The sequence below is a fragment of the Psittacula echo genome (assembly GCF_963264785.1).
Source record: "Psittacula echo genome assembly, chromosome: 7".
In the NCBI taxonomy this organism is placed as follows: Eukaryota; Metazoa; Chordata; class Aves; order Psittaciformes; family Psittacidae; genus Psittacula; species Psittacula echo.
The window spans coordinates 38939135-38953628 of record NC_137740.1 but is presented as its reverse complement, the minus strand read 5'-3'; the positions used below and the strand labels follow the sequence as shown (position 1 = coordinate 38953628).

General features: G+C 43.3%; 1 protein-coding gene across 1 annotated transcript in view; it reads left to right on the top strand.

The window, feature by feature from the left end:
* The window catches only part of GMPS (guanine monophosphate synthase), a 30898-nt gene extending 26538 nt beyond the window's left edge, over positions 1-4360 (top strand). The window contains exons 14-16 of the mRNA XM_080624372.1: positions 263-393; positions 2060-2232; positions 3816-4360. Of these exons, the coding sequence (XP_080480498.1) occupies positions 263-393; positions 2060-2232; positions 3816-3917 (406 nt within the window). The 3' untranslated portion in view covers positions 3918-4360. The remainder of the gene's footprint in view (positions 1-262; positions 394-2059; positions 2233-3815) is intronic.
* Positions 4361-14494: the final 10134 nt, after the last annotated feature.

The following is a 14494-nucleotide window of genomic DNA, read 5'->3' as shown; positions in this document are numbered from 1 at the left end:
CATGTCATGCTTGTGGAATATATGCATGAATTTATATAAAGCTCTCCTTAGTAACTAAGGAGCAAAATCAAGTATTACGCCTTTTTTTCCTAGTTTTATTTTTTCACTGCAATACTAAAGATGCCATCTTCAAGCAGTCTGGTCTTTTGTGTATGCAAAATGTGGGAGGGTTTTTTGTTGTTGTTTGGTGTGGTTTGGGGTATTTTATTTTATTTCTTTTTTTTTTGTCCCCTACCATCCTGGTATCCTGTTTGCTTTCCAGAGTTGTGTATGTGTTCGGACCACCAGTCAAAGAACCTCCTACAGATGTCACCCCCACTTTCCTGACGACAGGAGTCCTCAGCACTTTACGACAAGCTGATTTTGAGGCTCACACTATTCTCAGGGAGTCTGGTAGGTACTTCACCTTATCCCATGGATTAGATTGTTGTTTCAAGATCCCTGCAAATCTAACTAGGTATAGTTATAGTGGTACTGCCAGAATATACAAGCTTCTCAAGTATCTCAAAAGAAGTAATAAATTAATGGGATGACAGTCAGAAGCCTTTTCTGACAGTTGTAGAAGCTGATAGCTAAGTGGCAGGAATACAGGAACTGCTAGCTTTTCTGCTAGCAGAACTAATTTTAGGGGACTGGGGGGATGGAGGCTTTCTTCTGACACACCATGAAGTGCTGAAGTACAGTGTTTCAAGCTGTAGTTCAAGCTTCTGCAAAATGTACTGTTGGCTGACTGAACAGCTTTATTATTTCACTTTGATCTCAGTTATCAGTATTTACCTGAAGTAAATAAACTGTGTAAAGAAATTTGACATAGTTTCTAAATCATGTTTTCATTGGTTTAGGTGTCTTTTTTTTGTTTGTTTGTTTGGGTTTGGGTTTTTTTTTGTGGTAAGAAAGGAGCCCAAATACCAAGTTTTTTATGGTGGTGTTCACTACCTGTGGTGGTTTCATATTTCTTAAAAGTGGAAGCTGTATTTGTAAAGCCAGCCACTTGAGGCTACAAGGCGGTAATATTTCAAACCCTTAACATCTAGGGAGCATTCAGTATCCTGTGATAAGGTACACAGGCAGAGTTTGGGAATATTGTAATTCCAAGGTTCAGGGTTCAGTTGTTTGGGCTTTTTTCTGTGGGTGTGGGCCCTGGGTTTTTGGGGGTTTGTTTTTTTGGTTTTGTTTTTTTGTTTGTTTTTGTTTGGTTGGTTTTTTTTATTATTATGAAGTCACAAAGGGTAGCTTCTTGAGAATACATTTGGTTTGCAAGGCAGTCTTAACAAAATTTGTACAGAATTAGCCTCAAGAGGCTGAGGATAACACTGTCAGTTGTGTTTGTAAAACTGTAGATGTGTCTCGCTAACTTTTGGTGACACTTGGTTTTGTGTGAGTGAATCACACCCAAAAATAAGATGTGTCATTTAGTGAAAAAGACGGCTTGTACCAACAGCTCAGGCCGGTGCTAGCAGAGGGTGAGAAGCCGGCGTCAGTGTTAGACTGGTTCTGCAGCCTGCCACACATCTAAATCTCAAAATGCCAGATCATTTAAACAGTGAAATTAGGGTTTTCTTCAGAAGGAGACTTAAAAAAAGTGAGAGATGAGTGTCTGGAGTTACCTTCAACTACCATCAACAGGGATATTCAGGAACTTTCTCTTAAATATGTCGAAGATGCAGAAATACTTGTGAATGGTTTTTATTTTATTGAGCTTGGTACAGGGGTAGATAAAACCCCATGGTTATGTTATTTGGGAAGGAAAGTAGATCTTAAATTGTATTCGCAATGAATTATGGGGATAGCAGAGGCTATCTGGGTTTTGGTTTGGTTTTTTTTTCTGCATGCCTGCAAAGACTGAAGATCATTTCAAGTGGCAATTTGTGTAGTTCTGGTGTATGCACCCCTGAGTGTGATCATCTGGGGTGTGGTAGCAGGAGCAACAAGATCACAGAAGATGTAAATGTAGCACCTAGTACATAGTTCTAAGTACATGTGGGAAATTCTGCAAAACTTCTATCATGCTTGAGTCTTTAAACCAAATTAATGCACTTTATACTGCTGTTTTCTGAAGGTTACGCTGGAAAAATTAGCCAGATGCCAATAATACTGACACCGTTGCATTTTGATCGGGACCCCCTACAGAAACAGCCTTCCTGTCAAAGATCTGTGGTTATTCGAACTTTTATTACAAGTGATTTTATGACTGGTATTGCAGCAACTCCTGGTAATGAGGTTCCAGAAGAGGTAATATAGGTTTTCAAGCTTCTTTTCAACATGAGCTAGTGTTGTAGATGCCTCATTTTGACTTTCATCCTTCTCTCTTCATTGCTTTCCTTGACTTTGATTTTGTTGTGACTTTTCTGTCTCTTTCATTGTATTCATTAGGATGAATATGCTGGTATTTTGGGAAAAAACTGTAACAAAACGAGAAGCTGGCAGATGGGTATGACAAACTTAAAGGATATCCAGCAGAGTTGACCCAAAAATACCATTAATTAAAAAAGGAAAAATACCACAACCATTCCTGGGATTTTGAAATCAGTGTTTTGCATTAGTAATTGGAAATGTCCTGACATACAGAATTTACCTTGATTGCCGCTTCTGATTTTACTGGAACCTGCTGTTTAACATCTCAATGTGTGCTGTTTCTGTTTAGGTCACTAAGACGATGTAGGAGTCAAGTTCAGGCATATTTTTCTGGGAAACGTTATGTATGTCCAATTTCAAGTACTTTGTCTCTCTGGGAATGCAGTGTAGATGAACAGGATTGACTTTTTTTAAAACACACTTTAAAAGCATATAGGTATTTCTTAGTAATTACATATTACTGAAGGCTTCCACTATAGGTCAACCTATTAATTTAAAAAGAAACGTTTCAAGGTTAAGCTACAATGTAAACTATTCCAGTATATAAAATGAGGATTCATTTGACCTTGAATTTTGTGTTTAAAAACAAACAAACAAATACCACAAACCCAGACCCAAATGACTCCCATCCCCAGTCTTCAGAATGTAAAGTGGTCACTTTAAGACTAGGTAATAATGTGGTAACAAAATAGTAAAGCTTGTGGAAAATACTTATATTTATGGGGAAACCACTCATATCTGATCTTAAAATTTCCTGTGTTTTTCCATGGAGAGCAATGCATCGTTTAATTTATGCTTGCACTATAAAACAGCACATCATGTAAGTGGCATTGTTGTGAACTGTGGGATTCTTAAGGAAGCTGAACTTCCAAGCAAGATCTCGTGTAGAATACTTTTGTGAACATGAATTGATTGTGGAATCTGGGGAATGACGCTCAATGGAAACTTTCTTTTGGACGCCTCTTTCTGTTTGTTTTCAGTTGGTTTTATGGTGTGTGTGGGTTTTGGTTTTGTTTTTTTTTTTCTACCTTTAGAGCTCCCTTTTTTGTTTCGAAAGCTCTTGCTTTGTATTTGATGGTTGCTCAGCTGGAGATGGTTTGAGAAAAGTCTGGAAGTGAGCGATAGGAACATATAACATGTTCCTGCTGAACTTTACAGAAACACTGAAATAGAAAAGCTGAAGAGCTGCTACCTTGAGGGAAGTGTATTGTGATCGATATGCTGGTTTATTATCAGTGCCAAAAAATGGCATGTTCCAAATAAAACTGCAGATATGAAGCTAGAGAGTTTGTTGATTTTATTTGTTAATTGGTAGTAATATGCTAATATCTACATGTTCTTTTTCTCTTGTGTATGACAGAATTAGCATGAGCAAAGTTTTCCATTTTTGATGAAAGCTCAGGTAGCTTTCATCAAGTCTGCTTTACGTACTTCTGATTTATTTTTCCTCTCCACGATAGGTTGTGTTAAAAATGGTGGCGGAGATTAAGAAGATTCCTGGCATTTCTCGAGTGATGTATGACTTGACATCAAAGCCACCAGGAACCACAGAGTGGGAGTAATTAACTTTTTTTCTATTGAAGTACTGTGTGCAGTCTAAGTCATATCAGAAACCATTCCCAGTGTTGACATGCAGTACTGTGAAAGAGTGACTGGAGCTGCTACATCGCATCAGATTCCTCTCCTGGAGCACAAACCTGCGGTTAAGATCTGGGGATAATAACTAAGTGGGGTTGAGGATTTGTACGGGTAAATAATCATGGCAGCATTGCTGGTGCGCAGACAGATTCCTATTGCTTTTGCCTTTGTCTTACCAGTTCTTTCTGTTTTCTTGTGTTTTATTGTTAACTGTCATTTCAATGTCTCTGGTTTTGTATACTCTGTAAAAAGAGACAGTTTATTTACTTCTACCAAAAGCATTGTTACAGCCTAAAAAATGTAAAATGAATTTGTGACCAACTGCTTTTGAACGGATTTATTATAAATAAATATTTTGCCAAATGGAGTAGTGGGTGCTGTTGAGTTGTGGAATTACTGTGTATTTGTTGTGTACCGTTAAGCTTGTTCTGTATCGTTTGACGTATTAGCCCATGGCAATAATGTTGAGCTCCAAAAGGGCAATGCTAAAATATGAAATTACCTCTGTCTTTCTGTACTCATTCCCTCTTGCATCGCCCAGTAGGTGTGTGTGTTGGTAACAAACACACCAGCTAATCTTTAGTATACACTTACTGCATGTACGCGTATGTCAAATTCCAGACAGTGAAGTATCTTTGTGTGCTTCTGGGGACTCTGATAGAAGTATAAAGAATGGGAGTGTGGTTTGGAAAGCAGTTACACCAGAGCTCCTGGATCTGCGATTCCTGTTTCTGTCCTCTTGACGCTTGCACCACAGTCCCTTTGCAGCTTGCTGCCGATGTGCTTTCCATATACTTGATGACAGTTTATTTTGTATGCATTTGCTTTTACAGGATTTTTTTTTTTTTTTTTGTATGTATCGTACTTAGCTTGACCTTTAACATCATTGTAGTTATTAGTGTGGGGTCATGGTATCGGGGTGATTTGCTCAGTCTGTATACATCCTTTCTGTCATTCATATTCTGCATTTATGTAGTTAAGTAAGCAATAATTTGAGAGATGGTTGCTTTGGGCACCTTTGCTTTTCTGATGTGTTGAGGCAAAGCTATTCCTTGGACCTGAGAATTTTGAGCATGGCTACGTTTGCTGAAAGTGAAAATGACAGTTAAATTTTGACCTGAGCAGCTTGCTGGGTGCCTGCTGGGTACGTCCACTGGTGGAGCTGTAACCGTGTATCCAGGCTCGTCCCTCTAGCCATGTTTATTTTATTTTTTTTTAATTTAAGCAATTGCATTTCATTTGGCTCAAGATTACCCTAGTATTTTAGGGTAAAATACTTGTTTTAAGCTGTTCAATAACATGGAGTATTTCATGGCTGTAGCTACTTATATTTCCACTTGCATAAATTTGTGAACTGGAATAATGGTTGAAAGTGTTTGTTCTATATTCTTTTGCATACATTTTTCTGTTGTTCTTGCGTTTGCTGCCTACGTGTTATGGAAATCTGGTTTAATTTCTGCTTGTAGGAACTGGCTAACTTGTGTAAATTTGTTCTTTCATCTGTGTTGTGAGTGGTGCTTTTTTGCTTGGGGGAGGAGATGGTGCGTGACAACCCTCTGCTCTTTGAAACTCTTTGGGGCCACAAGCATGCAGCAGACCAGCGGCCAGGATGATTTGGAGTTGGAGACACTGCCCCCCCCCCTCAGAACACTGCTCCTGTGTTCTGACACATTTTGTAGCTTGGCAAATTGATCTTGACCAATATCTCAGCTGCCCCCTGTATAAAATGGGGGTAGTAATTCTCACCCGCATCTCTCATAACCCCTTTAAGCCCTTTGGATGAGCTTTTGTGATGTAAGTGAAGTGTTATCAATACAAATGTTCTTTTATTACGGATTGTGAGCTGTTAAGAGCTGTTGGTCAAAAACTCTGTATGTCTGTGTTTGCCATGGCAGAATCTGTTATAGCATGGGTTCTGTTGCAAACACATTTTCTTTGTAGCTTATCTCAAAAGAAAGCTCTCTAATGAAATTATGGACATAAGGTACCTTTTAACTTTTTATCATAAAAAGCTGAGGGTGGTTGCTTTCATTACTGTGTTGGTATCTCAGATGTAAATGGTGCAATGACAAGAAATGGATCTTCTTGGTGTGATGCAGAAGTCCTTCAGCCTTTTAATGCTATGATGGTTGTTGCTTATTGTAAGTAGGCTTTCTCTTGCTGCTGCTGCCAGTTTATGTTGCCTTGACAGCAAACAGACAAAGCAGAAAGAATTACTAAGTAATGCAAAGGATATAGAGCACCTCTTAAACCCTTCTTAGTTTTGACTGAGACAGAGTTGGTCTCTGTGTAAGTAACTGTGCAGTATGTAGTTGCATGGTAATGATGTAACTCAGAAGAAAAGTTGTGTGGCAATTGGTGATGTCCATTGGGTTGGGAGTTGCAGTAACTGTTGTACCTGTTGACCACAAACTTGCAGCACACCTGGGCAGGAATCTTATTCACAGCATGGTGCACACTTGGAAATCCTTCTTGGAGTGGCATCTTGACTATAGGCATGATTTATGCCAGTATGCTATGTGTATACTGAAGTTTGACGTACATGTTTACCATTTTTTAATCATCCGGGTTGCTTTCATGTCTGTAATGAAACGGAGCTTAACAGCAATTCCTGTGCTCTTTAGGAACATACTTTGGTTTGGGTTGTTTTTTGTTGGGTTTTGTTTCCACACCCCACACCACCCCCCGAACCCCGAAAGTTGAATATTGAAAATTTAGGCATATTGCACTATAATCAAAATGTCTTATCAACATTAAATTTGCGATCTTTAGCTCTCTTTTCCCTGTTTGACACCTATGCCATGCATTGTAGATGTGGTGGGTTGTTCTTAGGAAGGTTGGTGTTATCATCCCAGCGGTTCTTGAGTGTTTTTGTGGAATCCATGTGTATTGGATGGCCAGAAGTGGAGAGAAAACATAATACTCTGTTCACATTTCTTAAAAAGATACATTTAGCACCTAGTTTACAAACTAATAACTGTAGCTGCCCTGTACAATTGTTCACCTCAAGTCTTCAGTAAAACATGTCAGCGGTTAGAGGAATTTGTATTGGGGGCATTCCCCATCATTCTCAATTTTTAACATTTTTCTGCTTGTGAAATGATAAAGTACTGTGAGCCTTAATTTTTATCCACAAATAAAAGTATTATGTTTGAACATTGGTGTGACTTATTTTTTTAGGGCTTACATGTAGAGACTACATTATAAATGGAACTGCTCATTTTTGGTCGATAAAGCTGATTTGTGGCAGTTGTGCTTTCTGGATACACACTGTCGTGCAGTAAAGAGATGTCCCTGCCAGGGCATGGCTGTGCCTTCAGTGTCACAGCGTGGCACACCCTGCTGCAGGGTAACAGGGTTCTACTGTGGCAATTTGCTGATGCATGCTTTTGTACCGTGATGCACTATGGAAAACGTAACCTCTTTCTAAAACTGTGTATAAAAACTGTTCTAGGGCTCTGTTTTAGCAGCCCAGACAATTAACTGAATGTGGTGATGCCCACAGACTTTAGCAGGCTGCTCTGTTCCTCGCGGTGCAATGTCCTAGCAGGAAACCGCTCCAGCACCTCATGGTATTGTGGCAGACCTCTGCTTGCTGGTGTTTGGTTTTTTTAGCAGTAGGTCACAATCACAAGACCACGTGCAAATTTGCCCTCTAAAAAGTAAAAAGCAGCTGAGATTATAGTTAAGAACAAAACCTTCTGTAGTCATAAGGAGTTGCCATCTGCAGCTGTCATCTGCAACCTGCCTCTGCAGGACAGAGAATGAGCCGGCAGCGGTCATTTATCTCACTTAAAGGTTCTTTCTTGCAGTGCAGAAGCTACACTCTGTAATCAAAGTAAACAGATTTTTGGTATAAATTATTTGGCCTTGAGCTTCTTGGTGGTTCTGGCTCCATGGGCCGTGCTGGTGGCTCAGGGGTGCTATGGGAGTGGGGTTTGATTGAGCCACTTTTTATGACCTGCTCCCTAGTCTGTGATGTGAATAAATGCATACGAGTTGTTCTCATCCAGGTCCCCCAGCAGCATTTCTGAGCAGCTGCAGTGCTGCCAGCAGCCCTCTCCTTCATCTCTGGTTGGGACTTGGCAGCTGGAGCTGCAGCAGTCACCCCATGCTTTGGACCCATATGGCTCACAGAGGCTGCAGGGCTTTGTTTTTTTGGAGGTATTGTGTTCCTGGAGGGAGTCTTTGAGGCAAATATTTTACATGTTTTTCTTCTATAGCTCAGTAGTGATGGAGACTCCAGGGCAAACCCCTCTGTGTGCGGTTTCCAGCCTTTCAGAAAAGCATTAAGCAGTTTCTCAGAGAAGGGAGGGAAAGATCTGAGGTAAGTCTTAAGCACTGCTTCTGAGCATTGCTCTGAAGCACTCTGGGAGTTGGGGGTGCAGCTAGGATAGTTTTGAGCAAGGTGACAGCTGTCCAGTCATACTTGTTGGGTATTCCGGGGCTCTGGGTGGCAGGCAGCATGGAGGCCTCCTGGATCTCTCCTCCCAGTTCCCACCAGCAGTGCTACCATGTATCCTTCTGGACCTCGGTGCACTCAGGGAACAGGGAGGTGCTCAAGGTCCATGTTGCCGGAACAAACAATTCAGCAGGCGCAACCCCCTGCAGTGTGAAAGCAGATGGGAAAGAACAGTTGCAGAAATGAAGCCAGAATGTGTTTCACAAAACTGATTTTCTACAAAAGCTTTTTCAGAAATTTCACAGAATGAAAGGAATACTTAAATTAGTTTTCTAGTGATGTTGTATCAGTTAAGTTACTTTAAACAGTAGAGCACCTATTTCTGGGGCTGCTGTTCTTGACCGGAGCTGCCTTTATTTAAAGGAATCATTTTTTTTTTTTTTTTGTGTCTCTTGCTTCACCTTAGTCCTGTAATGACCTTTCTAATAGAACAAAATGTTTCTATCTTAAAACGTTTCTACTGCATTTTACAGTGAACACTGCTTCAAAGTGAGGTTTATAACTTTGAACTTGAGGTTGTTCCAGTTGCTGTGGTGCTTGGCTGCAGCTTGACTGTCAGGGCATTGCCTGGAGCAGGGCTAGGGCTCCCTGCTGCTCAGGTGTGCTGCTGCCATTCCGCAGTGCTTGCTGTGAGGCTGCTCCCTTTCTGGCTTATTTCCTTAGGGAATTAGAAGCAGACTGCAAAGAGACTCTTGTGCAATGATGTAATAGCTGTTTGCAAGTGATTTTAATGAGATTCAGGCCGTTAACCCACTTGACTAACACACATAAGAAAGCCATACGTAAAGGAGTAAAGTAAGATCGTGAAACACAGTGTCCCATCTAGACCATTTCCACATCTCTACCTAAAGATCTGATCAAGAGTCCCTCATGACACTTCCTTCCAAAGTTTTTTTTTTTTGCCATTGAATTGTATTGCATCTCGTCACAGACAAGAACTTGAGATGAAGTGCTGTCACTGTCCCAAGGGTAACCGCTTCCACAGAAGCACAGTGCCAAGAGGTGAATTGAATCTCATCCAGGGGAGCAGATTATTTCTGTTTCTTTAATTGCCTGAACATGAACTGCAGAAAACCAAACCAGTGCTGTAACTTAATTACTTCATTATAAAATTGAGTAGTTTTAGCATTTGAATGAGTTGGCTGGCTTTTGCACTGTCAGTTCCTTAATGGTTTTGCTTACACTGGTTTTAAAGATAGCAAAGACAGTCCTTAAAGATGAATGACATCCTAGACTTAAAAAGGTTGGGCAGATGAAATAAATCCCAGACAAACCCAATCCAAAGCAGAGGGCATAACTGCACACAAAAATGTTGATTTTGTTCCTGAAAGCACCACAGAGGAACTAGGTGTCCAGTGGGAATTCTGCTTGGAAATGTTTCCAGGGACATTAAATGCCTCTGTTAGTGACGTTAGGATAAACCCAGCTACAACCCTCTCCACACAGTCCATAGAGACTGTCCCCCTCCTTGGGAGCATGAGGAGTGGGCTGCAAGCATGGGGCATGCTGCCCTGTTCTTCAGACAGCTGCGGTGCCACCAGAGCTGGCAAGGCTGTGTGGGAGAGCCCAGACATAAAGCACCTGGGTGGGATATTTCTCTTGCCATAATCCTGTTGCTCTGTGTCTCTGGAGTAGCAAAACCCAGTGACAGGGCTGGAATGGATGTCCAGCTGGAGATTGGTAATGAGTGGTGTCCCTCAGGGATTGGTGTGGGGACCGGTCTTGTTCAACATCTTTGTCGGTGACATGGGCAGTGGGATTGAGTGCGCCCTCAGCAAGTTTGCCGATGACACCAAGCTGTGTGGTTCAGTTGATATGCCGGAGGGAAGGAATGCCATCCAGAGGGGCCTCGACACGCTTATGAGGTGGGCTGATGCCAACCTGATGAAGTTTAACCATGCCAAGTGCAAGGTCCTACACCTGGGTCGCAGCAATCCCAGGCACAGCTACAGGTTGGGCAGAGAAGAGATTGAGAGCAGCCCTGCAGAGAAGGACTTGGGGGTGTTGGTCGATGGGAAAATGAACATGAGCCGGCTTCAATGTGTGCTCGCAGCCCAGAAAGCCAACTGTATCCTGGGCTGCATCAAGAGGAGTGTGACCAGCAGGTCGAAGGAGGTGATCCTGCCCCTCTACTCTGCTCTCGTGAGACCTCACTTGGAGTATTGTGTGCAGTTCTGGTGTCCTCAACATAAAAAGGACATGGAACTGTTGGAACAAGTCCAGAGGAGGGCCATGAGGATGATCAGGGGACTGGAGCACCTCCTGTATGAAGACAGGCTGAGAAAGTTGGGGCTGTTCAGCCTGGAGAAGAGAAGGCTGTGTGGAGACCTCATAGCAGCCTTCCAGTATCTGAAGGGAGCCTACAAGCGTGCTGGTGAGGGACTCTTCATTAGGGACTGTAGTGACAGGACAAGGGGTAACGGGTTAAAACTTAAACAGGGGAAGTTTAGATTGGATATAAGGAAGAAATTCTTTACTATGAGGGTGGTGAGGCACTGGAATGGGTTGCCCAAGGAGGTTGTGAATGCTCCATCCTTGGCGGTGAGGCCAGGTTGGATGAGGCCTTAGGTGACATGGTTTAGTGTGAGGTGTCCCTGTCCATGGCAGGGGGGCTGGAACTACATGATCTTAAGGTCCTTTCCAACCCTAACTATTCTATGATTTTATGATTCTATGGAAGGCTCTTGCCACAGCTGCACTTCCCACATCTTCAGCCTTGCTGCAGGTGGCTTCAGAGGAAGGGTTGTAGGTTTTCAGCACAAGGGAGAAGAAATGATACAGGCAATTCAATTTCCAGCAGCTGGTTTAGCTGTGCTGAGGCAGGGCATGGTTTAAGTGCTTTCCACATCACCATCACAAGCTGTGACTACATGGGGCTCTGCAAGTGTCCTTGCTTCAGGCTTGTTAGCTGTGTATTGTGCCCTGTTACTCCCACAGGTTCCCTTTTCAGGGATGTAATAGATTTAAAAGTGTGTTGAAGAACACCCTTGGTGCTGGAATATTTTTCTTGTTGATCATTCCCCAGAGTGACTTGGGATACAAAGGCCAACATCAAGCTGCTTGCAGGTTTTCTTCCTTTTAAATTTCTTTTTTAGGGTGAAAAAACACAATGTAAATATGTTCTGGGGTGAGTGTAAGCTTCACGGACAGCCTGAGTTTGGATCGTGTGTAATTGAAGAGAAATGGTAACTAAAGAAAAACAGTTTCTGCTCCTTACAGGGGCTGGTAGTGGGTGACAGGCTGAGGGTCTGTGTCTGGTGGGGAGGGTGCAGGCTCCCAGGCTTGCCCTCTCTGCAGAAAGGGTTGTTTGCTGGCGTATTTGTGCACACGTTTTCTTTAATGGAGAAAAAATAATTCAAAGCTGCCATGCATAATTCAGTGCGCTCTGACGTGGGCTGCCACCCGACCATGGGTTTGTGGGGACCGTGACCTGGCCACGGACACCCGAGTCCCTGTGCTGTTATTTCCCCAGTAGAGACCTGTGATGCTATAGGGGAACAGGAAGCTCAGCATGTTTCTCTGCCGTGACCTCCTTGTCCTGCAGCTCTACCTGAGGTGATGCTTGGCTCTTCTTCATGCAGCACTCATATGTTGGGTTTTATGCCCAGGAGTTATGTTCTTGTGCAGCATTTATCCTTTGGGTCTGCTTTATGGTGTACCCTGGTGATTCAGTGCTGCTATTGCAGTTTGCTCTGTGGGTTAATTTTGTTATTGCTTGGGTGAGGTAATATGAAACAAGTAACTTGTAAGTGCCCAGCTTATCTTTCCATGTCTGATATGCCTGGGGCTTGCCCAGCTGTCTGAGTTTCTTGGTGGGGAGGTGGGATACTGCTCAGGACATTGGGAGTGCAGTGGGAATCAGTGGGGTTTTAAAGAAAAAAGGTTTTCTTGATGACTGCAGTCACATGAGGGCTCTGGAGAGATGGCCACCTCCTCTTGGTGGAGCTCCAGCCACCTTCAGTAGCAGAGCTCAGTGATGGACCGGGACTGAGGCAAATGGGCTGTATCTGTGCAACAGAGAGCTTGTCACTCTGCCGAGAATGTTGCAAGGGAATGGGGTGAATGTCCTTGCTGTGCAAAGTGGGGTGGCTGCCGAGTGTGGACCACGTTGCACCCAGGTTTGAAGGTGGCAGAGTCAGGGTTTGGATTCAGGATGATCTTTAGTGTTTGCGGAGCCAACGTTTATTTTTAGTTGCTTCTGTAGTGCTGATTGCCATGGCAATGCAACAGCGCCGTGCGGGTTCTCTGATGGGTGTGCTGCCAGAAGACCAGGAGGCACAGGAATGGGGACAGCACTCCTGGCCACCTTGTTTTTAGGGGAAGCAGTTGCTCAATGTCTCATGTCTGGTTTATCCCATGGATTTGGCTCACAGCCATACTTGGGGTTTGCTGCTGCCCCCAGCCGGGGCTCTTCACCTCTGGAAACTGAATGCAATCCTCTAGGCACACAAGCCTGTCCAGAAAGAGCTGTAAATGTATCCTTGGAGCATTAAATCTGCTCAGCAGGGAATTAACCACTCAAAACCCCACTGACTAAAGTGGATCAGCCTTTTTGTCTGAAATTTATGCAGAAAAGTAAAGAACAATGTGGGTGGTTCTGCACCTTTTCATACTGTTTGAAAGCAGACGCTGAATGATTGGGGCTTTAAAGGCTGATGCATGTGTTCAAGAGCAGAGCCAAACAGGACCTCCCTTGCCTGCCTGCCTGCCCTGGGTAGCTGCTGGCCTCCAGAAAGGTCTGAACATCTGAATGTTGCCCTTGGAAATTCTTCCCCCTTCTAATCACGGCTTGCTTGATCACTAGTTGCTCTTGGTGCAATCCAGTGCAAACCCAGAAAAGCTGCATGTCAGTGACTTCATGAAGCCTCAGCAAGGAGAAAAGATGGTGGTAATTAGCATTCCCAGGAATTTTTCTTTCTGCCTGTGTGTGATAGGACTGGCATTTGGCTCCGAGACTATCGCTAAAAATTGTTTGAGAAGATAAAAGGCTGAAGAGAGCTACTTCAGTGTCAGTTTTTTTAATTTCAGCAGACTGACTCACTTTAAGCTGAGTATGATCCTCTGCTCTCTGAGCTGCCCATCTCCCCTCATGCCTTTCAAGGAGGCAGCTGGGAGCTTTCCAAAGGGCTGCCTTTGGGATATATAGCTGCAACATGCAACTGCTCCACTTCCATTTCATGAAGAAATATGTTGTTTTTTACCCTCTGCCACTTTTAACTGTAGCAGTCTTTCAATCAGTTGTAATAAATCTGGATGGAACAGCAATGTGTTAATACAGCAGCAAATTGCAAGTGGCCAAAATTGCCCATGGGCTGGTACCATCTCCAGGTGAGAGTGAGCATGGTGGTAGCCAGAGCAGGCAGTCCTACTCTCCCTCCTGTGCTGGTCAGCAAATAGATCAAAAATAGGCAACACTGCTGGTTTTGAGTGTGATGTCTGATGAGATGAGAAAACAGATGCTCCTTCCCCAGGAAAAACACCTGTAATGGTCTTCTACCTGCTCCTAGGATAGGAGGGGGTGTCAAAACTTGGGGCTCTCCTGTGAGCCAGGAGATGAAATGCTGTTGTGCTTCTTGCCAGGAGAGGGCTTGATATGTGGATATACATAAACACCTAATTCTGGTGTATTGGGTGCTGGGTTTTCTCTTTCAAGACTGAGGTGTCTAGATATATCTAATCCTTAGGTATCCTGTAATGCCTGAGATGCAGCTATTTTTCCCTGTTTCCCCCCACATGCTGTTCCTATCCCTCTGCCTAGGCTCCTTGTCTTCCCAGGGCCATATCAGGGCACTGTGGTGCCCATCCAATTCTCCTTGTGAGCAAAAGTCTAGAGAAAGAGTGTGTGCTGAGAGGGAAATAACACTGCTGGTTTATAAATATGTTCCATGTTACTGTTGGGCTCTGCTCCAAGGCAGCCAGGAGGGTCTTGGACCTCCTTTGATGCTTATTTAAGGATCTTTAGGGGTGAGCTGCATAGGCAGATGACCTGCAGAGCTGGCTTGGGAAACAGAGCACCGAGAGGGGAGCCAGGGGATAGTT